Below are 24777 nucleotides of genomic sequence, written 5' to 3' on the forward strand. Positions count from 1 at the left end.
AGATTTTTTGAAAGTCTAGATACAGTACATCATGTAACTGCACTGTCAACCTGGGATATCACTTTGTCAAATAGATTTGTGAGATTAATCAAGCAAATTTTAAAGCCAATTGTTCTTGAATATAATAATCTCACATGATGTTTTACCAATATGCTCTTGATTATCAATTTCATTAGTCTTCTTATAAATTGAGGTCAATGTGACAATCTATAGACACCATATTTCTTACAAACTGAGGTCAATGTGACAATCTATGGACACTATACATGGCTCTATTGACCTACTTGAATAAAGAAGCTACATTTTGTATTTCATTGTTTCCAATCAACCTGAAAATTTCCCCCACACCTGGTTGGTCATTGACTCTCACAAACTGACCTTTGTCACTACCCATAAAGCCAGAATTGCAGGCTCTGAACAACCGCGGTGGGAGTGGTCTTTGCTAAATAGGTTTAGGACCGGCCAAGGCTCCTGTGCAGCCAACCTCCATCATTGGGGCCTCAGTTCAAACCCCCTATGCACTTGTGGAAAGACACAAACAACGCTGCACATTACCGAGGAGCGTCCCCTGTACAGATTAAGTGGCAGACTAATCACCTTAAATTCAGCAAATAAGGGGGTTATTGCTTGGCTTTGGGGATTTGCATTCGCTAAATAATAAAAATAATTATTACCCACATTTCCTCTCATCTTTTTACGTTTCCCAGTGATTAGTTAATTAATCTAGAAAGGTTTAATGATTTTCAGTTACATCTGACTATCTAAAATTCACAGAGCAAACATGACCTATGATTGATATATATTGCTAGAATCCCCCTTGGTTAAAAGAAAACTCCAAAGTAGCTAATAGGCATGTTAATCTCATGTACAACCCCATGTCCAACTCAATAGGCTTTTAACTTCTTCCTGAATATCTGAATGCTTATGTAGCTTTGCAAGATTTTTTTTGTTGCCAATTCTTTCAGTGCATTGACTGGATTCTATTCGTAGAAAATTCAATTACAGTGAAACTATTTCCAGTGTAACAATTCCCATGTCTCAACTCCACTACCATCTAATTCATTATCTTGTAACTGAATACAAACGGCTAGATTTTCAATCAGATATGCCCTATTAGTGGGTGTAAACAGGCATAAAAATTAGGTCAGTTACACAAATTTCTAAGCTTGTATATGTTGTCATGAACGCCGAATTTCGGAAGACAATTATGGTTTAAAATGTCCCTTTAACTCAAAGTAAAACAGTTTGTTCTGAAAAAAGCGGGAGTGATGAATGCCTGGCAAACACCTCAGTTTGGAGAATGGCCATGTGACTTCAGGTTGTCATGGGGATGGGAATCGAGAGGCAAGAGAAACTCAAATAGAAATCCATTGAGGTGTCGAGTTGTAGTTTTTAGCACCTCTCACAGAAGCTCACAAAACAGAGGAAAAGCTGCTGCTGAGAAGCAAGCAGGAAAGAATTGGAACTCTCCAAGGATTAGGTCTTCTCTAATCTGTAGAAAATGATGGGGGAGCAGAAGTAAAACTCTCTATAGGGAAAATGGCTTTAGCAGAGCCAACTAAACTATCTAAAGGGATGGGATACAGGAATCGCTGGAATTCTGGATCATCAGGATTGGCATGACCCAAGGGAGGGGGAAACCCAACAAGCCAAACAGCAAACTGAAGTATTGCAATACTCCATCACTTGACCAAAGGCTGAATTTCCTGCTTATTTGGTCAACCATTAGGTTTTACCCAAGTAAGCTTTTCAAAGGCTGAAATCTACTACAAATTATTAACAATCTTTGTAAAGGCTACTTTTACCTCTATTTGTGACTATTTACATTTAAGTGGCCATTTCTTTTTAAATATAAATTTGCAAATTGTGGCTTTTAAACTGCCCTTTAAGGGTTTCTTACATATGATCTTCCCCTCTCTTGCTGACATCCCAATATGGCCCAAGAACTCATCCCACTACACAAATGAAGAGCATCACGTAAAACCAGACCGAGTCAGCACAGTAACTGTCAGCTAGTGCTAGTAATAAATATAGGCTGGTAACACATGTAAGTAATGGTGAATGAAATTCAATGCAAAAAAACAGAAAAATATTGCACTGAAGTACTTAAGGTAAAGTGAATGGTGTTGAAAGTAGCTAAAGATGATGATGAAAGTGACCCAGAGACTTCATTGACTTAGATGAAAGCGGATGCTGGAATTCTGAAATAGAAACAAAGCTGGAAAAATGCAGCAGATCTAGCAGCATCAGTGGAGAGAGAAACAGAGTTAATGTTTCCAGCATGTTTGCTGCTCAATAATCATCAAAAGAACAGTGAACTGCACAGCCAGATTGGAATAGAAGTCTATATAGTGCCCTGGTTAGACCACACCTTGAGTACTATGATCAGTACTAGTGACCAAGACTCAAGGAAAGGATGTAAGCATTGGAGACAGTGCAGCTAAGAGCCAAATATTCAAAGAGCCAAATTCCTAATGTTAGCATAAAGGCAGACAGTAAAAGCTTCTTTAGGTATGTGAAAAGGAAAAGATTAGCAAGGACAAATGAGGGTCCATTACCGACAGAGACAGGAGAAGTTTTTTTTTATTCATTCATGGGATGTGGGTATAACTGGCTAGGCCAGCATTAATTGCCCATCCCAAATTGCCCTTGTTCAGAGAGCATTTAAGAGTCAACCATATTGCTGTGGTTCTGTAGTCACACGTAGGCCAGACCAGGTAAGGACAGCAGATTTCCTTCCCTAAAGGACATTAGTGAACCAGGTGGGTTCTTACAACAATTGACAATGGTTTCATGGTCACCATTAAACTTTTAATTCCGGATTTTCATTGAACTCAAATTCCACCATCCCCTATGGTGGGATTTGAACCCAGAACATTACCCTGGGTCTCTGGATTACTTTTGGGCAATAATACCACTACACCATCACCTCCATTATGGAGAGTGGGGAAATGGTGAAGAAAATTAACAATTACTTTGTCCATGTTGTGAGAAAAGATTTGAAAGTTTGAGCTTCTCGGTCTTGAATGGATCATTTTATAGAGGTATGAAGGATAATAAATATGGAACAAACCCATTTAGAAAAATTACTTTAAATAAATTGCGAGAGTTAAACAAGAGGCCAAAGATTCATTGTCATAAAGACCAAATTTAGGACTGATATCATGAAGCTCTTCACAAAGATTGATGAATGCTTAGAATGAAATTCTACAGCGGAGCCAAAAACCCTTGAATCATTCAAGAATCATTGCAATAGGGTAGCTTCCCTATCATTCTGAATGTATGGACCCAAATTGCATTTGTAACTATTTTGTGATAGTAATCAGGGGTAGAAATCCTAGACCATCATCCCCTCCCTAACCTACATGATAATTATATCAGTGCTATAACTTTTTTAGCTATGATCAGCTTACCGGCCATGCAGCCAGGAATTAAAATTGAGATCATCTGAGCCTGGATAACTCAATTCTGCACTGAGCACTCCATTTACCGATTGAGTCAATGGGAGCGCAGTTCAATCCTCCAATCTGCTCATTTCAATATCTGCCCTTGAAAACACATTTCTTATACTTTGTCAAATCAACTTGCCTTATCCAATGCTAATATAATGTCCAACTTGAACGTACGAATTAGGAGGAGTAGGCCACTTGTCCCCTCAGGCCTGCTCTGCCATTCAATAAGATCATGGCTGATCTGAATGTAACCTCAACTCATAGTCCTGCCTACCCCCAATAACCTTTCACCCCCTTGTTAATCAAGAACCTATCTGGCTGTGCCTTAAGAATATTCAAAGACTCTGCTTCTACCGCCTTTTGAGGAAGCTAGTTCCAAATACTCACAACCATCTGAGAGAGAAAAAAAAATTCTCCTCATTCTCTGTCTTAAATGAGCGACCCCTTATTTTTAAACAGTGACCTCTAGCTCTAGATTCTCCCAAAAGTGGAAACCTCCTCTCCACATCCACCCTGTTAAGACACCTCAGGATCTTAAAGGTTTCAATTAAGTCACTTCTTACTCTTCTAAATTCCAATGGATACAAGCCTAACCTGTCCAGCTTTTCCTCATAGGACAACCTGCCCATTTCTGGTTTTAGTCTAGTCAATCCTCACTCTATCACCTATTTGTGATTTAATGGCATTGATGAGACAATAATAAACAACAGTTTATGAAAGGTCCCACAGGAAAACCATGATTGCCTATTCTATTAAAGGAAATGACCTATGCCACAAAGACTTAGACTATAACCTTTCCCAGTGCACTACTTAATGACATGTTTTGCTTGTACCTCATAGGATCTTCTTCTTCAGTTCTCTGCTCAAAGGCAGGTCTGACCAACAGCAGCACGATCTCCACCACAGGTAGGGCAAGGGGGCAGGTCCAAAATCCACCCCAGCCGGAACAGGGATTGAATCCCATGCTGTTGACACCAATCCGATTCACACTAGCCAATCAGCTAGCTCCTTGAGGAGTCTGCATTACTGTGGCAACATACACTTTCACATGAGGAGAAACTTCTTTAGCCAGAGAGTGGTGAATCTATGGAATTCATTGCCACACAAGGCTGTGGGGGCCAGGTCATTGAGTGTACTTAAGACTGAGATAAATAGGTTCTTGATTGGTAAGGGGATCAAAGGTTACGGGGAGAAGGCGGGAGAATGGGGTTGAGAAACTTATCAGCCATGATTGAATGGCAGAGCAGACTCGATGGGCCGAATGGCCTAATTTCTGCTCCTACGTCTTATGGTCTTATGTAGCCTGGAGCTATGGATAGTGATCGTAAGAGCTCTAATTTCTTTCCATCACATGGCTGACCAGGAATCTCTCTCACTCTTACCGCCTGCCATTGGTGTATGTTGGAATGATTTACAAGCCGATACTCAATCTGTTTGGCCACATTATGAGCACACCTTCCTTGGTCATCAAGTCCTGCAGTGGGACTTTAACCTGGAGGTTCTGGTCCAGGGGCAGGGACATTACCACTGTACCACATAACGTCCGAACAAATGGAATATCGCTTGAAAAAAATATAACAGTTACAAACCTGTCCTTTGTCGCCTATGTCACCTTTGTCGCCCTGTATAGAAAAAGAAGAGACTAAGATGTATAAATCTGCAAACTTGCAAGTAGGATTTATCGATTTAATGGCCACTATCTAGGAAATACCTTGGGTCCTGTTCTGCCTTGAAATCCAATTCTTCCAGTTTCACCCTAATAAAAGTTTGAATTGTAAAATTAATATTTCCATATGCTGACAAAAAAACCTATATGTTCATTCATACAAAATTGCAGGAATATCAAACCTATACAAAATGGCCTCCAATGGTGCAATAAATAGCTAGCACTCTGGTTCATGTCTTCGATTCCTCGTTATATCTACTTTTAATTCCAGCCATACTGTGGTGTTAGGTTTATAGTGGACTCTAGTTGTTCCCCAAGAATGGGAATGGGAAGAAGTCAGCAGGTAATTCACCTGATCCCAATCATTCTTGAGCACTTCCAAGTATCTGGTTACACAGCAGCATTGGCTGAAGTATGACATGGTTAGTTTGCCAACATTAGTGGCCAGAAGTAATTGTTCAGTGCAAAGATTAAAATAAAATCCACAAAAAATTTTATTAACTTCATGTTAATTTGCATTCAACACTATATCATGTGGATTATCACGTCAAATTTTAACAAATAAAAAGCACTGGCTAGTTCTTAAGGCTGTCGGGTAGAAATTACTGTTCGGGTTCATTGACAAATGCTTTTTGTTTGACAGTCCTGAGTTAGATATGTTAACAAAAGCTCTAACCCATTATTTTAAGTGGGTTAATGCCCTGTAGAAATAGGAAACTCAAGAATGTTATTCAATGGACTGAATTTTCACCCTGAGGTGGAAATGGGCAATGCAGGGAAAATCATGGTGCCAAGCATTATGCCAGTTTCTTGGCACATTCCCACAGCACCAAAATGGTCCTGACATCAGAGCTTTTTTTAATTCATTCACAGGATGTAGGTGTCACTGGCTAGGCCATCATTTATTGCCCATCCCCAATTTTCCTTGAGAACTGAATAGCTTGCTAGGTCATTTCAGAGGGCATTTAAGGGTCAACCACATTGCTCTGGCTCTGGAGCCAGACCAGGTGAGGATGATAGATTTCCTTCCCTAAAGGATAATAGCAAACAAGATGGGTTTTTATGACAATCAATTCACAGTCATCATTAGACTTTTAATTCCAGATTTTTTATTGAATTCAAATTTCACCATCTGCTTTGGTGGGATTCAAAGCCAGGTCCCCCAGAGCATTACCCTGGGTCTCTGGATTACTAGTCCAGCGACAATACCACTACACCACTGCCTCCCCACTGTCTTGCTCCTAGAATGAGTATTTAACCCAATATGTTAAGCATCTATGTGCTAATATTGGCAACAATAATCGCTGCCTTCACAGATACAAAAACTATTTAGACATGGCTTTACAGGATAACTGTTAACCTCTTCTGGCATTCCTGTGTCTCCCACTACAGGTTCTTACCTTCTGGCCATCAGGACCTGGTTCACCTTGTGCACCCTGTGAAAAAAACATGCAATAATTGAGATCTACTTTGCATAAAGAATGTTTTATGACTGATTGCAGTTTCAAAGACAGGTCTGCTCACCGGTAAGCCTTTCAGTCCCTTTGCACCTGGCTTTCCAGTTATCCCTGGTTCCCCTGCGTCACCTTCCGGCCCCTGCAATTAAGTGAAAACACATAAACCATAAACAGCCATACTGGTGATGGTTGACTGAAAATGCACTTCAGTAAATCAACTTTTATTTTGCATTGAGATAATGTCTGATTTCCAAGTGCAAGTTTAAATTTTTTTTAAAAACTTCACATTCTGTATGAATCTATTTTCACACTGTTATGAAGGTGTGCTATATAGAATAATAATTTATGTCTTCTGCTAGATATAATATATATGAACATTTTGTGTGAAACAAAGGACACTGGCCTACAGCAGTTACTAAGTTGCATTTTTGATGGCCACAAGGCACTTTATGAAGACACTTTAGGGAGCTCTTGGAGACAATGGCTAAGATAAGCCCCAGATTTGAAACCAGAGAGAGGCCACGTGACCCAGCCCTTTGGTGTCAAATACACCGGATCTGAACTAACAGAGGCTGCAACAGGCGCAACAGCCTTACCCTCTCTCTGAAATCTTTCTCAACAAAGCTGAGCCCTGTTTGTGGTTTAGAAAACACACCAGAAAACCTCATTGTTGCAAACAGAGAGTTCTTAAAGAAGGATTACAACTCAGCACCACCTTCAAGAGAAAAGAGAATCAACCAGCCACGACTGCAGGGTGGCTACTTCAGTGAGAAGCCAAAGTACCAAAAGCCAGCTGGAAATTGACTCTCTAGCTGTGAACAAGCTTCGGACAATCCATGAGTAATTTTTCTGACTTGACCTTTTTCACTTGGCCAAGTTTTAATATTTGATGCTCTGTAAAGTTTTATTTCTTTCAGTGCATGCCTGGGGGAGCCGTCTGTGTGCTTTTTGCGTTAGTGGGAAGTTGGAAATTTTTGTATATTTGAAACCTTTTTGTAAGTAATTTCTGTTTCTTTACCTGAGTAAGTTGCAGTAAGGAAACTAACTCATTTCATGTTAGCTCAAGCTCGTTGGCTTAGTGCTTACACTGAGCTATATACAGTTACATACTTTTGAATGGGCAGTATCACATCTTTTGTAAAATTCAAACTCTGCTAAAACCAACCCAGGAGTTGGACAAAGAGAGGAGTCAGCTCACCCCTCCTAGCCTGGTCGTAACGACATCAGCTTCAAACCATGTTTCAACCCCTCCTCCCTCCCTCACCAACACCCCTCTGCCCCTGCCCTCCTCTCCCTCCTCCCTCATTCTTTCTTAGATGTCACTGATGTGGCTATCTGTCTATTAATGATTAAAGAGGGTGTCCGAGCAGAGCTTCAAATTGGGATGATTTTCAGGCAGATGCTTCTGAGGCCAAAATACACAGAATACACGCAGTTCATTATTTCACATTCCCAGTATTTACTACTGACATTTCTCTGTGTTTTTTTTACACCTACCCATTAATTATTCTTGTTTTTCATATCAGATTGATATCATTTTACACTTGATAATACACTGCCCATGAGTGAACATGTAAACTATCTAGAAAATCACAGGGCTTCTAAACATCAAACTCTGAAAGCTTTGTAACCCTTTGTCTCAGTGTTTTTAAAATTTTTTTCACAGGATGTGGGTGTCGCTAGTTAGGCCAGCATTTATTACCCATTCCAAATTGCCCTTGAGAAGGTGGTGGTGAGCTGCATTCTTGAACATCTGCAGTCTGTGTGGTGTAGGTACACCCACAGTGCTGTTAGGAAGGGAGTGCCAGGATTTTGACCCAGTGACAGTCAAGGAACGGCGATATAGTTCCAAGTCAGGATCGTGTGTGGTTTAGAGGGGGACATGCATGTGGCGGTGTTCCCATGCATCTTACTGCCCTTGTCCTTCTAGGTGATAGAGGTCACAGGTTTGAAAGGTGCTGTCAAAGGAGCCTTGGTGAGTTGTTGCAGAGCATCTTGTAGATGGTACACACTGCTGCTACTGTGCGCCGGTGGTGGCAAAAGTGAATGTTGAAGGTGGTGAAAGGGGTGTCCATCAAGTGGGCTGCTTTGTCCTGGATAGTGTCAAGCTTCTTGAATGTTGTTGGAGCTGCATTTATTCCAGTATTCCATCACACTCTTGACTTGTGCCTTGTAGATGGTGAACAGACTTTGGGGAGTCAGGAGGTGACTTACTTGCCTCAGGGTTCCCAGTGTCTGACCGGCTCTTGTAGCCATAGGATTTATATGGCTGGTCCAGTTCAGTTTCTGATCAATGGTGAGGATAGCGATTGTGGGAGATACAACAAATGTGATGCCGGCACAAATGTAATTTGCCACTTATCAGCCCAAGCTTGAATGTTGTCCATATCTTGCTACATATGGACACTTCAGAGTTGAGGAGTTACAAATGGTGCTGAACATTGTACAATCAGCAGTGAACATCCTCACTTTTGACCTTATGATGCAAGGAGGGTCATTGATGAAACAGCTGAAGATGGTTGGGCCTAGGACCCTACCCTGAGGAACTCCTGCAGCAATGCCCTCGGACTGAAATGATTGATCTCCAACAACCACAACCATCTTCCTTTGTGCTAGGTATGACTCCAACCAGTGAAGAGTTCTCTCCCTGATTCTCATTGGCTCCAGTTTTTCTAGGGCTGCTTGATGCCACACTCGGTCAAATGCTGTCTTGATGTCATGGGAAGTAACTCTCAGCCACCTGAGTTCAGCTCTTTTGCCCATGTTTGGACCAAGGCTGGAATGAGATCAGGAGCTGATTGGCCCTGGTGGAACCCAAACTGACTGTCAGTGAGCAGGTTATTGTCAAGTAAGTACTGCTTGATAGCACTGTTGACGACACCTTCCATCGAGAGTAGACTGATGGGGTGGTAATTGACCAGGTTAGATCTGTCCTGCTTTTTGTGTACAGGACATATATAGGCAATTTTCCACATGGCCGGGTAGATGCCAGTGTGGTAGCTGTACAGAAACAGCTTGGCAAGGGGCATGGCTAGTTCTGGAACACAAGTCTTCAGTTCTACTGTCAGAAAGCTGTCAGGTCCCAAAGCCTTTGCAGTATCTAATGTCTTCAGCCATTTCTTGATATCACTTGGATGAATCAAATTGGCTGAAGACTGGCATCTGTGATGCTGGGAACCTCAGGATGAGGCCAAGATGGATCATCCACTTGGCACTTCTGGCTGAAGATTGTTGCGAATGCTTCAGCCTTGTCTTTTGAACTGATGTGCTTGGGTTCCCTCATTACCCCATCATTGAGGATGGGGATATTTGTGGAGCCTCCTCCTCCAATGAGTTGTTTAATTGTCCCCCACCATTCACGACCGGATGTGGCAGGACTGCAGACTGCACTATTTAAATATGATCCATTGGTTGTGGAATTGCTTAGCTTTGTCTACTGCATGCTATTTACGCTGTTTGGCATGCATACAGTCCTGTGACGTAGCTTCACCAGGTTGACAACTCATTTTTAGGTGTGCCTGGTGCTGCTCTCGTCATGCCCTCCTACATTCTTCATTGAACCAGTGTTGATCCCCCAGCTTGATGGTAATGATAGAGTGGGGTTATGCCGGGCCATGCAGTTACAGATTGTGGCTAAATATTATTCTGCTGCTGCTGATGGCCCAATGCACCTCTTGGATGCACAGTTTTGATTTGCTAAATCTGTCCAAAATCTATTCCATTTAGCACAGTGGTAGGGCCACACAACACGTTGGAAGGTATCCTCAATGGGAAGATGGGGCTTCATCTTCACAAAGACTGTGTGGCAGAGCAAAACCAATACTTTTATGGACAGATGCATCTGCCACAGGTAGATTGGTGAGGACAAGGTCAAGTACATTTTTCCCTCTTGCTGGCTTCCTCATGTCACACATGGATAGCACCAAATGCCTGGAAAATATGAACTTAAGAGCAACAAAAAGACATTTAGCTGGATTTTCCTCCTGAGGCAGATAGTTTGAGTGGGGAAATATACCAGCTCGCCGCACCCGCCTCAAGAAAACATGCCCCAAATGGCGAAGGAGATGATGGAGGAGAAAAAGGATTAAGGAAGAGAAGGCAAAATGTGGCTTTACAGACTTCTACCAAATTCTTTTCTAATTTATACCAGGTTTAGCCCATTAGATTGAATAAGCAAAAGAACACAAGCAATTCATTTCAATTGAAACCAGAAATTCTTCACTCCGGGGGTGGGCCAGGGTTGGGGGGATTGCAGGTGCAAGATGGGAGTTAGGCCTATCACGGCTGGAAACAAATTGGAGGGTGGCCACAAGGGCTGCCAGGGCGGGCCTGTCTCCGTCGTTTTCTTGTACATTAGGCCCTCTAGCCCTCAGCCCAACCCACTCCCCATGCCCATATATGCCAACTCACACCTTTCCAGGTCCTGCCTGCCATTTTTATAAGCCCCCAAAATCTCCATGACCGTGCAGAAATCCAGCCCATTAAGCCCAAAAGGCCAGGGAGACCAAATGTCTACTAGCAAAAGGAAAGTCAGTTGACATCTGCATTTATAATATTTAAAAAGCTAATACAGATAATTAACTGAAGTGCACGTACAGGTATTTAAACATTATAGTAGTTGTGTGTTAAGGCTATCGAATATACCACATGAACTTTAACTCCGAGTTGACAGTCATTCATGAACTGTAAGAAGGAGATATGTTATTTGAAATTTTTTTGAACTTAAAAGTGCTGCTTTTAATCGCACCACACATATGAATGAAACACGTGCCACAGTTGTTGAGAACACTAATGGGAACGTGCAACAGCAAATATATGTCATTTTTAGACAAAGGGCTTAGTTACTAAAATATATTTAACTTGGAGTAGTAAGAATGTTGGTGCTGTGGGATATTATATCCATGACTGTCCACTATGGGTGTGGTGGGTGGCAGGGGTGGGGAAGAAGATGATGGAGGAGAAAAAGGAAAAGGAGGAGGAGGCAAAAGGTGGCTTTACAGACTTCTACCAAATTCTTTTCTAATTTATACCAGGTTTAGCCGATTAGGTTGAATAAGCAAAAGAACACAAGCAATTCATTTCAATTGAAACCAGAAATTATAATCCCTCACGGCAAAGTGGAGGTCTTGAGGTACAGAGGGTAGCATCCCTGCCTCTGAACCAAAAGCTTTGGGTTTGAGTCCCACACCAGGACTTGATGGCCAAGGAAGGTGCGTTCATAATGCAGCTAAACTGGTTAAGTATCAACCTGCAAATGCTCCCAACACACGGCATTGGCAGGCGTTAAGAGTGGGCGAGGTGCCTGGTCAGCTGTATGATGGAAAGAATGTCGGAGCCCCTATCATCAGTATATCTATAGCTCCAGGCTACAACATGCATGCAAAAGTGTATGCTAGCCCTTCCTGATCTAGCTGATCTGAGGCAGCAGTGGAAGTAATGTAACTAGCCTCAAAAGCCTCTGATTGTACAGAAGAGCTTCCTCCTTACAGTGATCCCGAGTGGAAAGCGTGTTTGGCCATTAGGTAACTACAGGCTCTGCATGCCTGTAGCCTACCAACACTCACTGTTTAAGTTCAAACATGAAGTACAACTGCTTGGGCAGGGAACCCAGTGTGACTGGTACCTGTGAAACCATATGTCAAGAAAGGAGCAGAGATGACAAAACTGAAGAAAGAAAAGCCAGATATGATTAAAGAATGGCCTCTAGGGATATGGTTTCCTTTTCTGGCATTGGGAAGTAACCAAGTGATTTTATAATTTCCAATTGGCTGAACAAGAAGTGGCAGGGGGCTCATGAAGGAAGATGAGAGTAGTGCAGCAGATAAAGCAGGTTAGCATTTATTTACTGATTCAGAGGATAATGGCCAAAAGTTATAACTTCATATTTCACCACTGGCTAAGTGTTGATATTCTGGTCAAGGCGCACAGAATCATAGGGTCATTACAACATAAGAGACCACATGGCCCATTGAGTCCTTGCCAGTTCTCCAGTAAGTACCATTCCCCCACTCTAGCCCCATAGCCCTGCAAACATTCTGCCTGAAGTGACAGTTTAGTTTCTGTACTCAAGTCATGCTTAGACTTAAACCTGTAACCTCTGCATTAGAAGTCAGTGCTACCGCCTAAACTAAGCCGACTCTGAATTGAACTGCCAATTTGCACATCATCCGTCATACACCAAATCAACATGTTTTGTGAATGAATAAAAAATGAATAATTTGGGAGCTGGATTTCTCCACAAACAATGTTGATTATGGGCATCATTGGCAAGTCCAGCATTTGTTGCTAATCCTTAATTGTCCTTGAGATGGTGATGGTGAGTCGCCTGCTTAAATACAACTGAATAGCTTGCTGGGCCATTTCAGAGGGCAGTTAAGAGCCAACCACATTTTTGGAGTCACACAGAGACCAGGTAAGGATGGCAGCTGTCCTTCCCTCAAGAACGTTCATGAACCAGAATCAGAACAATCTGATAGTTTCCTGGTTACCATGACTGATACTAGTGTTTTAACTCTAGATTAATTTAGTTAACTGTATTTAAGTTCCCCACATGTCATAGCTTTGAGCTCACATACACCAGATCATTCATTCAGGCCTCTGGGTTACTATTCAAATCACATAACCACTCTGCTGCCATACCCCACACTACCACTTGAATTGCATAGAAGAAGATACAGCACAGGGAAAGGCCATTTGGCCCAACCTGTATTTTCTGGAGTTTATGCTCCACTTGAGTCTCTTCCCACCTTTTCTGAAGGCTGTAAACATGGATATAAAATAAATCTTTTAATAAGTAGCTGTTGACCAGGTAGTATCTATTTAGTTTTCCAACTCTCTGTACCGCCCACCCCACCAACCCCACATATAGCAGAATTGGGAATGGTTGCAGGTTAGAAAATGCATAATAAGTAAAAATAATAATGTTTCTGTTGTTCCAAACAATATCTTATGTTGTATTTTTTTTTAAACTTACTGGAAAACCACGTGGACCTTGTGGTCCTCTTGGTCCTGGATCACCTTTATCTCCCTACATAAAAACAATGGAAAATAGTCCTCTGTTAAATATCCTGTGATAGACAGATAACTACCAGCATAACCCAAACCTGGTATAATTTAAATAGATTTACTATACAGCATAGAATTAGATCTGCTGAATTACCTTTGCTCCCATTTGTCCAGTTTCACCTTGTACTCCTGGTATTCCCGGAGGGCCCTGAAATCAATTATGAGGATCATTTGGAGTGTTTTATTTTTTAGCTGAACATTTTCCTTCAATGCCCATCGGTTAAAATATTGTTTGTAGTCAACTTCAACTTACATCACCACCTGGGTAACCATAACTACCAGGTATTCCTGCAATCCCAAATGCACCCTGAAAGAAAACATATAAAAGCATTAGTTTTAGATCCACGACACATAAACGTTACTAAACACCATAAATTACAGTTACCTTTCTGCCTGGAGTTCCTATATGTCCTATTGGTCCGGGATATCCCTACAAGAATAAGGTTAAAAAATAATATATAAAATAACATTCTACATGTCATTAAATTCTAATACAATCATTAAAAAACTATTGCGATCACATACTGTGTACATATGCAAGACTTATCACTGATCTAAGTATCACATGCATCATACAGAGAGATGTATGTTATTTGCATAGGAAACATAAACCACTTACAGGGCTGCTGTATTCTATATATGCAGATGTTAGTAACATTAACAGTGATCTGTTTCACTTGGGAGGAGTGCACGAATTATCAAGCCCCACTACTCCGCAGGCCATACCATTAATTTAAATGTTTAATTTTATCACTGAAATGGCCAATTGTGTACCTATACCTCTGGTACCCAGAAGAAAAGAGACCCTGACCAACCAGGCTTCTTTCAAAAAAACTCAGAATTATTAATTTATTTTAAAACAAAACTTCTTTTAACAAGTTGCAAGTACTAGTTGATACATAATTGTAATCAACAAGTGTAACTATCTATCTCTTTCTAAGGAATTACCCCAGCACACACACAGATACACACACAGAAAAACAGAGAACAAACAGATAGAGTCTTGCAGAGATGGGTTTTGGAGGATGGGCGTTATAAAATAAAGGCTAAAGTCCGCAGGGTCTCGACGCTGTCGACCTGGAGTTCTTTCCTGTGCAGACAAGTCGCTGGTCCCAGTGGATGCCTGGAAGTTCTCACCACTGGTCTCAGCTTTGCAGGTCCAAATGCCGACTAGTTACACTCAGATGAGGGTTCTCTAACTGCAGGTTAATAGCCACACACAATTTTAGGCAACGTAGAGAGAGGGAGCCAGTCAAGGTAGCCTTTCTTTCTCAGCTTGCTCTCCAACAAGACTGCGTCCAAAACAAGCAGCTTCAGCTTTTCCCCCTCTACCATGTGATTGCCTTTTTGTCTCCCAGCTTTTCATTAATTAAAGTGCTTTTTGCAGTTCAACACAAACAAACAGCTCCTTCGCAAGTACCATACAGGTCAGGTGATTTCTTGGAAGAGGCCTGCATGTTTACAGTTCCAAGGTGAACCTATGACCTCCTTTTAAAAAAAAATCTCAGGTTAGCATCCACATGCCTAGATCATACCAAATCCTTCCATCTTGTAATTGTGAAAGAATCATATCTCTCAAGACTGAAGTTAATACTCACCGTAAAATCTGCAATTTAACAATCAGGTTCATTGCTATTGAAGATGTATAGTTTAATCAGTTTTAATTTTATTGTCTGTTCTAAACTGATTGAGATGTATATTATGACTACTGCAACTGAGTAAGCTGCATATTATACCCATTATAGCAGAGGAGCTGGTGGGGTTATTAAGAAGGCAATGTTGCCTACACAGGGCCAGAACTGTTTACGATTTACCAAAATCCTCTAAAATAACATGCCATGAGGCAAGGTTTCAAATTGATAATGCAGGTGTATATTATCCAATCCACTTTTAAAAAAATAAAGTTTACTAAATAGACTTACATATTTGAACACATTTAGCTATGCTGCCAAAAGCTATCACAGCCTCGTATTATAGGTAACTTGCATTAAGGTCAGATCAAAGATCACAGACCCTCTATTACTGCGGTGTCCAAACTAAATCCTAGGGACCACAAGCCCAAAGATGCCCTAACATCTCTGTTCTGTATGTACTTTTAGTACATCCTCATCCATTTGTCCTATTTGGAATCCATCCATGGGCTGGATGTTCTGTAAGGACTGTTCTTGGTGCTTTTACCTCTTTGGTGACAAAGCCCCAAGTTAGAATCCCAGACCTGCTAGCACCCAGAGCTTAAAGTATATGCAATTTAGCAGGAACAATGACTCAAAATTTGACCTGTAGGCTTTATAGTGTACCCCTAAGCAACTCACAAATGCAAAAAGTCAAAACATTTCTAAGCCAACATGCATTGGGTTCTGAAAATTCACCTGTGGGGTCATGCTTTACGACTGAAGAGAGGCTTTCATTTGCAAGTGATATCTCAATACACTGTAAAATTTGTTTAAAAGCTATAATAGTAAATGGTAACATTGCAATTAGCAAATGTTCTGCAATAATTTTATGATTCAACAGAAATTATGGTATGTTTTTAAAGTATGATGTAATCTAGCATGATATAATTTTGTTAAATTTAATAAATCCTATAATTTATTTGAAATTCTAATATTCTTCTACTTACTTACATTCTGTTTCATCTATGTAATTTCAACTTCACAAAGTTCATGGAAATTGTTACAAATGTGAAACTTTAAAAGGGTGGTTATGTTTTAAATTGTCTCTTTTAATTCAAGGTAAAACAGAATGTCCTGTAATGGGGGAAGGTGCAATCATGATAATCTCTGCCTTGAGATAGACTCATAAGATTTGGTTGCCATGGGGAAAGAGGCCCAGGATAAGACCTATGGAAAATCAAATGCAAGTTTTCACAATTTGACATAAAAGAAGGGCAGCTGGTCTTTCTGGACACAGTCTCTCAGAGAGACTCAGAGAAGGAGGCCGAAAACACATGCTGCTGTACAAAGCAGTGTTGGCCATTGAATCGGAGCTGAAGAGAACTGTTTTTCTGTTCAGGGAGACTGGACTTGAGGAGGTTTAAGGACCAAGGAGTTGCCGGAGAGGGTCCTCTGGCTGGAAGTCAGTTGAAGGATACTCAGAAGATTGAGTGAAGGGAATTTCAAGGGACACTGGAAGACTCATCTGGTGTGGCAAGGAGAAGGGAGTCTGTTAAAAGCCATGAGGATTGTGGGACTTAATCTAAAAGGCTGCATATCTGCTAAGAGCATAGCATAATGTACAAATGGGTCTTAATGTATTTTCAGTTCAGTTATTTAATGGGGAAGTACCTTTTCTGTAATTTATTTACTTTATTACTAAGTCATGTTTAGTCTATGTGATTTAGTTTGTTTGTTACAGTAAAAGCCTTAAAATGTGAAATTTTATATGATCCTTTCTGTCAGACACTGGGAAATTCATATCTTTTTTAAAAGTTATCAGTCTCAGTGGGAATAGTAACAAAATATACATACATGCAAGTGAAAAGCTTATATAAAAAACTATTCCCAGTACTGTTTCTGATACTAATTTACAAGAACTAGGTTCTATTCTATCATTTGTCCACGATTTAAGGTTCTAGCAAAATCTGTTAAGTTCCACTTTGAAAGACCATACAGACTCAACAAGTTATTTATATATTTGTGGAACCAACAGCACAGGAGGCCAATCTGCCCATCATGCATCTGCCTGAGTATAGGCCCAACTTGCCCAACCTCTCTCACAGGACAATCCTTTCATCTTAATCAGCCTAGTAAACCTTCTCTGAACTGCTTCCAATGCATTATATCCCTCCTTAAGTAAGGAGACCAAAACTGTACACAGTATTCTAGGCGTGGTCTTACCAATGCCCTGTACAGTTAAAGCAAGACTTACCTATTTTTATACTCTATCACCCTTGCAATAAAGGCCAACATTGCATTTGCCTTCCTAATGATTTGTTGTACCAGTATGCTAATGTTTTGTGATTCACTTACAAGAATATGTATAGGTTTTTAATGTAAAGATTAGAGGAATGAACAGCACGTTTTCATTTAGCTCACCATTTTTTAGGAACGTATTAAGAATGCTAAATGAAGGATAGCTGTAGACCGTTTATTCCTCAAATAATTGTGAGCCCATTAGATGTAAAACTGCTTTTTCAATTCAGGAGAAAACAGTTTCCAACTAATCTATGTCTTAATATGACCATAAACAAGTCACAAGACCAGACACATGACAAAATTTGTATTTATGTTCTGTTTTTACACATGGACAGCTTTATGTAACTTTTTCCAGAATGAAAAGTTTTGATTCTGTTAAAGTCTTTGGTGAAAGAATAACTAGAAATCCTGTATTTAAATAAGACCATTACAATAAATATACTGATTTGACTATGTAGTCTTAAAATAGTTCACACACTCTTGTAAATTTATCACCTGAAAATGGGGTTTGAAATTTTAAGAGCTTACCATATCTCCTAGTTCCCCGATATCTCCTGAGTATCCAGGATCACCAGGGAATCCCTGTCACATTTGGAGACACAAAGACAAGTTAACAATTCAGAGAAATAGGAAATTAAGAAAAGTAATTTGGTAGACAACTTATTCCTCTAGTACCCTAACTCTCATACTATCCAGCTACATAGTACCTTAACCCTCACTCTATCCAGCTATATAGTATCTTAACTCCCATAGCATCCAGCTACATTGTACCCTAACTCTTACAGTATACATTCCTATCGTACCCTAACTCTCATATCCAGTTCTACAGTACTCTTTAACTTACATTGTATCCAGCTTCCACTATCTTGCTTAGCAAAAAGTACATTTTTCTTTCAAAGGTCTATTGCAAAGTTATTTTACTAATTTATATTCTTGTGACCAAGTTCAACCCACCCGGCTTACTTTAAAGGAATATTCTAGATCTATTTCCTCAACACAATTTACCCTCAGATGCTGTTCAAAAACAAAAGACAATAATTTGTTGAAAATCACCTTTAATCCCTTGATGCCTGATGGTCCTGGTGGCCCTGGGTTTCCCAGAGAACCCTTTTACAAACAACAAATAAAATTAATTCAGCAATTAATTCCATTTTCTGTCAACTAATCTCTCAAATTACACTGAAGAAGAGTCATACGGACTTGAAACATTAACTCTGTCTTTCTCTCCACAGATGCTGTCAGACCTGTTGAGTTTTTCCAGCATATTTTGTTCTTGTCACAAATTACTTCCTGATTTGAGGCAATGGACTTGTTAACTGGAGTTCTTGGGGGAAGCATTCATTTACTTTGGACAGATCATTCTTTGAAACGACACTTACCACTTCGCCAGAGGAACCAGCACTGCCTTCTTCACCAGCTTCTCCAATATCACCCTTCAAATAAATTTAAAAATCACTCCCATTTCTTAAATATTGCTACTCTCATAATATAACTGTAAGTTGATATTAATAAGAGTTTGACATAATTGACAATAATGCACATTTTAAGGTACTTACAATTTCACCCTTGGGTCCTGGTTCCCCTTGTGGTCCTGAAAATCCAACAGTACCCTACAATGTATAGTCAATGAAAACATCATCTCATTATGTGATACCTCGTTTATGCTGTCGATGTATAAACTGGAATGAATTTTCACAAAGTTTACTTCTACAAAGATCTACAAAATAATGGAGGTAATTTTCAACTGACTGTCAGATCATAAAGCCAGTGTTAGGTTTGTGCCCATTATGAAAAGCAATGGATGGGAAAGTTAAGCACTTTTATAGAGAGCAGCTGACCTGCAAATGCAACACTCCAGGGCTAAATGGAAAATACTTCCAAATATCTTTCAGGATTATGTTATTTATTTATCATTGAAAGAAATAAACAAGCCTGCTCCTAGACAGATTAGAGCATAACATTCTGTACAAGGAAAAATTAAGAGTATAAAATGTTTTTTTCTCCTTCTTCTCCTTTTCTTAGCTTTCATGTCACATAGTCTCTCAGTTAATCAGCACATTCAGAAACCTGCCCTCAGGGGACTCTGTCAATACCATGAAAAGGTGTATATGAGTTTAAGTTTCTTCCCTTCTCTGTGTGGAAGTCCCTGACACTCTCTGGCATCTTCCGAGATGGTCTGATAAGAAAATAATTTGCCATATGAAGAATCTTGAGCATAAATCCAAGTCTCATCATTTTGTCCACAGCATCTTGGCACTGTGTACATACATATTTCTGTGCTCTCTCCAAACACCCACAAGATATTTTCCCCAGCCCACAGCACATCAGGTTTTGTTCATTGTGAAAATCTCAAGCTGATTGCCAAGTGTAATTCCAGGATAAACTTCTTGGGCTAAATTTTCCCCCTGCCCCTGTTCGCCGACTTGTAAAATTCAGCCACTTGTCTCTATGTACAATATGTCTCTGGCATTACATAAAATGCACATTACTTAATAATGGGTCATAATGAGAACCTACAATTAATTCGGCTCCCTAATAATTGTTTTTATAAATACATAAAGAACAAGAAGTTAACTAAGGAAAGATCACTGCTGATTAAAGACAAAAAGGTAACTTGTGTGTGGAGGTGGAAGATGTGGACATGGTTCTTAATGAATACTCATGGGCCTGTATTCAGAGAAGAGGGCGAACCATGCAGACATTGTAGTTAAGGAGGAGGAGTATGAAGTAGATCGTATAAACAGTGAGAGAGAAAATATTAAGAGGTTTGACATCTTTGAAAGTGGATAAACTGCCAGGCCCAGATGAAATGTATCGATGGCTGCTAAGAGAAGCAAGGGAGGAAATAGTGGAGGCTCTTACCATCATTTTTTCAATCCTCTCTGGCTACAGCCATGGTGCCAGAGGACTTGAGGTCAGCTAACATTCTACTGTTGTATAAAAAGAGAGGAAAAGATAGAGCAAGTAATTATAGGCCAGTCAGCCTAACTTTGGCTAGGGCAAAATATTGGAAAACGTTCTGAGGGACAATGTTAACCATCATTTAGAGAGGCACAGGTTAATCAAGGATGGTCAGTATGGATTTCTTCAGGGAAGTTTGTGTCTGAGCAACTCACTTGATTAGCTTCTTTGAGGCAGATACAAGGGGGTTGATGAAGGTAACACATTTGATGTGGTCTACATGCATTTTAGCAAGGCTTTTGACAAAGTCCCACATGGCAACTAGTCAGAAAACTACCAACCTACGGGATCCAGGGCCAGGTTGGCTTAGTGGCAGGAAGCACATGGTAATGATCAAAGGGTATTTTTATGGCTGGAAGGTTGCTTCCAATGAGGTTCCATAGGCCCTAGTTCCCTTGCTTTTCATGGTATCTAATCAACGATTTAGACAAATGTAGAAGGCATAATTAAGTATGCAGATGATACAAAAAATGATCATATGGTTGATTGTGAAGATGAAAGCTGCAGATGCAGGAAGAAATCAATTGGATGGTCAGATCTGCAGGCAAGTGGCAAATAGAATTCATTTCGGAGAAATGTGAGGTAGTGCATTTGGAGAAGACAAATAAGGCCAGGGAATGCACAATAAATAATAGGACACTGAGAAGTATAGAGAGACCTTAGAGTGTCTAGCCATAGATCTATGAAGGTAGCAAGACAGATAGATAAGGTGGTTAAGGAGGTAGATGTGATACATTCCTTTATTAGCCAAGGCATAGAATATAAGAACAGTGAGGTTATGCTGGAACTGTACATGGCACTAACAGGAAATGTTGGAAATGCTCAGGACAGGCAGCATCTGTGGGGAAAAAAAGTGCTAATGGTCAGGGCAATAACCTTTCATCAGAACTGGAAAAAGGTGAGAAAAGTAAAAAGGTTTTAAGCAAGTGAAAGAGTTGAGGATGGGTGGGGGGTGTTGGGGGCAGACCCTGTCACCTCCATCAACTCTTGCTCACTATAAGAAGAATATCATGCATTGATATTTTTACACTATTTGGAAGTTTTGCTTTTCCTCTAAGATTATGAACATTAGGACTTTCATATCAGGAATGTGTGGGACAAGATCAAAGATTAATAGAACAATAACAGCTAATAATGACATATTTTCCTTTTCATGAATTTACATATAAAGTAGGTATGGACATGCTCATTGCTAATGTTTTAAAACTGAGAAAAACATTATTGTTTTTCCACAACAGTTTCTGGTTATTATACACATAAATGTTTTCCTTGTAGCACAGTACTGGATACTTTGAATATATTGATAACTTATTCCCCAAATATGCACCAAAGGCCGATCAGTTATGTTCAGCCAACATCTTGCCCAAGTTGGCACCCACGATCTTTGGTCACTCTTATGTACAATATTTTCTCGGTACCTTTTCCCCTTGTTCGCCAGGCACACCTTTGTCTCCGTAGGGTCCAGGAACACCCTATAATGCAAAAACAGTTTTATTTTAAGATTTCACACAATATAAGGAGAACATCCTTCAACATTTTTCTAGCCTTTTTGAACAAAGGGATTCATGTGTACCATAGCTCCTGAGTAACCTGGATCTCCATGGGAACCCTCTTCACCTTCTTCACCCTGGAAGACATAAAATGATAGGACACATGTGCAATATACAAAAGGCAGAGTTTCACCAGCACTCAGCTCTTTTTAACCTGTAAATACTCAATGTAGTCAAACATGACGAGCAACATTCATAGTGTGGTCATTTTCTGAGTTCTATTTACTGCTTCTCTGTCTATTGAAGTATTTCCCATCTTTTATTTATTCAATTCTTCCTCTATTTCTCTCTTTTCTATTCTGATTTTCTACTTTATCTTTGGTTTAGAATTAGAAACAACAATCTCGCTCTCAATATTAACATATTAATTGGCAAAACTAAGTAACTACTCCATTCACCCTGCATATTAAGAATTATCCTAATACTAGGACAATGATACACAGATTAGTAGCCGCTTTCCAGAATTTCAAGGGGCTGCATCTTACCTGTGTCGGGCAGGCTGGGCAGGAGTGGGTGCGGAGCCGATTGCCACCCGCGGATTGGTTGCGCGCCGCCATTTTACATGGGCAAACCAATTAAGGCCCGCCCAGCGTAATACACGGCCAGTAGCGCTTCAGCGCTACCTGTGCGGGTGGGGGTAGGAGGGAGAGTTGGGGCCTGCGCTCGTTAAAGTTTCAACCTCAAGGTTGGACAAGCAGTGCTGTTAATGAGCTAAATTACTTTTCGAATCACCTTAATAGGCCTTTGACAGTTCGGTGGGCACACTGCTGTCTCCAGCATGCGCCTGCCAAACGAAATATCTAAATGACACACGCCCAACGTCATTGCGCGTCATTTTGTGCGTCGATGTGTCGGGCCCGCCTTGCACACCGACAGCAATATTCTGGCCAAGATTTCTATTCACAATTTGATTACTGTAGGTATAAATTTACTGTGAACTATTCATATTTGTCTTTGGATATATAGGCAGTTACTTAATAACCATCATAGTCCATTAATACTTTTAGATTTTGTTTGTTGATTCATTTCATTGTAGACAGGAATCTTTTTATAAACAGGCTTCTTTTTAAATCAGACACGTCAAACATTAAACTTTGCCACATTGAATAGCTCAGGGATAAAGCTTTTAATTAAACATTAGTTTAAACAAATTACAGCTTTTTTTTGTTTGTAGTCCAATTTTATTTTTCACACATAGAATTTAAAATGTTTTTGACAGAGCAGGACACTGGAGTAGAAATTTTTCTTGTGCTATAGTTCTCGTTGGGCAGAATAGCATCAACCACCTTTTAGACACAATGCTTGATATTCAGTTCCAATGACGTGAATGAAAATTAATGTTTGGCAGCCAATTCAGTTCACTATTGCACAAGAAAAATTTACATCCTATTGATTTGCATCTTTAAATATCTTGGGAAACAGATTACAATTATTGCTAATAAACATGGAGCAACCCAAGTGGTTTGACACTCTTCAGTCACACAATTACATCCCAGAGTACATTTTAATAATTGTGCGGATAATACCTGTAAAGAGCAGGGACTGGCTGAAGCAGAGACTATTGCATCTTTTAAGGGGGAGGAGTGGATAAATATTTGAAACAGAAGAAGATAGAGGTGATGGGGAGAGTGTTGGGCAGTGGGATTAGGTTTAAACTAGTTCGGCAAGTAGCTTACAAGCACAATGGGATAAATAGCTATCTTCTGTACTGTGACCCTCCATTAGTTCTATCAACTCAGTTGGTATTTAACAAAAAGGTGATCTCTACAGGAAAGTGTTTATACCTGGGATGAAATTAAAGACTTGGCACAACATGCTTAACAAAATAAATCCCAAATAATATATGATCAATTTGCATTCTCCCACTCATTTTATCCCCTCCACTCCTGAATATAGCAGAGAAGACAGCCATTTGCAGGGCCTTAGCCTCAAAAGCCATTCCTCATAAGTGAGCATGATTTGTAAGTGTCAGCAGTTACTTGACAATGTGAGACTATTCCAGTTAAATCCAATCCTGTCTTGATTTGATGTCCACTCCACATGTGAACATCTTTCCGGCAACAAAGAGATGGGGGGAAAAGGGTAGTCTTTCAATAACAATCAGAAACTCATTCGCAATCATTTGCCCTGCAGTCCATGGTCTCTGAGACGCCATATCACAGACTCACTTAAGATGATCTTAAGCAATGGTCAAGTCTGGGTCTTTCTGATTTTATTGGCTCAGCAGTACACTGGGCCACTGTAAAGCCCTATCATGTATTTTAATATAAACTGAATGAAATAGTCCAATTGGTAAGTTTTTTTCAATATGGTTAAACATAACTTATTTAAAAAGCAAATCAAAATTGCTAAAATTAAGAACGCAAATACTAAACTCTCATTAAGAGTGTAATTCCTTCCAGGTTACCCATCAGAAATGAAGAAATCAACCTATAAAAAAATTCTCAGTCTCCTGATATAAAGTGCACATTCACACTTACAAGACATGGAATGCATTTATTATGTATTACAATTAAAGTTTACCCTTGGTCCTGGATCGCCTCGTCTTCCTTGGGCCCCTTTAAAACCTCGGTAACCCTACAACATACACAAATCAATGAATTTTAGCATCCATCGCAAACATGTACAGCAATCAGGTTTCTGTTCTGTAGGTGGTAGAAAAAAAATTATGGAAAAGGATTGTTCTCTACCACCATCATCTCCCAACCCTTC

At 40.0% G+C, this 24777-nt stretch overlaps 1 protein-coding gene across 1 annotated transcript in view; it reads right to left on the reverse strand.

Annotated features, from left to right (window-relative positions):
- LOC121279227 (collagen alpha-3(IX) chain-like) overlaps nucleotides 1-24777 on the reverse strand; it is a 68524-nt gene that overhangs the window by 16238 nt on the left and 27509 nt on the right. The window contains exons 8-21 of the mRNA XM_041190266.1: nucleotides 24589-24642; nucleotides 22089-22142; nucleotides 21934-21987; nucleotides 19111-19164; nucleotides 18934-18987; nucleotides 18518-18661; nucleotides 18083-18136; nucleotides 13894-13947; nucleotides 13735-13788; nucleotides 13549-13602; nucleotides 6643-6714; nucleotides 6519-6554; nucleotides 5164-5208; nucleotides 5042-5074 (exon numbers count right to left, since the gene is read on the reverse strand). Coding sequence (XP_041046200.1) covers nucleotides 5042-5074; nucleotides 5164-5208; nucleotides 6519-6554; nucleotides 6643-6714; nucleotides 13549-13602; nucleotides 13735-13788; nucleotides 13894-13947; nucleotides 18083-18136; nucleotides 18518-18661; nucleotides 18934-18987; nucleotides 19111-19164; nucleotides 21934-21987; nucleotides 22089-22142; nucleotides 24589-24642 — 816 coding nt within the window. The remainder of the gene's footprint in view (nucleotides 1-5041; nucleotides 5075-5163; nucleotides 5209-6518; nucleotides 6555-6642; nucleotides 6715-13548; nucleotides 13603-13734; nucleotides 13789-13893; nucleotides 13948-18082; nucleotides 18137-18517; nucleotides 18662-18933; nucleotides 18988-19110; nucleotides 19165-21933; nucleotides 21988-22088; nucleotides 22143-24588; nucleotides 24643-24777) is intronic.

This window comes from Carcharodon carcharias, chromosome 6 (genome assembly GCF_017639515.1).
Source record: "Carcharodon carcharias isolate sCarCar2 chromosome 6, sCarCar2.pri, whole genome shotgun sequence".
NCBI lineage: Eukaryota > Metazoa > Chordata > Chondrichthyes > Lamniformes > Lamnidae > Carcharodon > Carcharodon carcharias.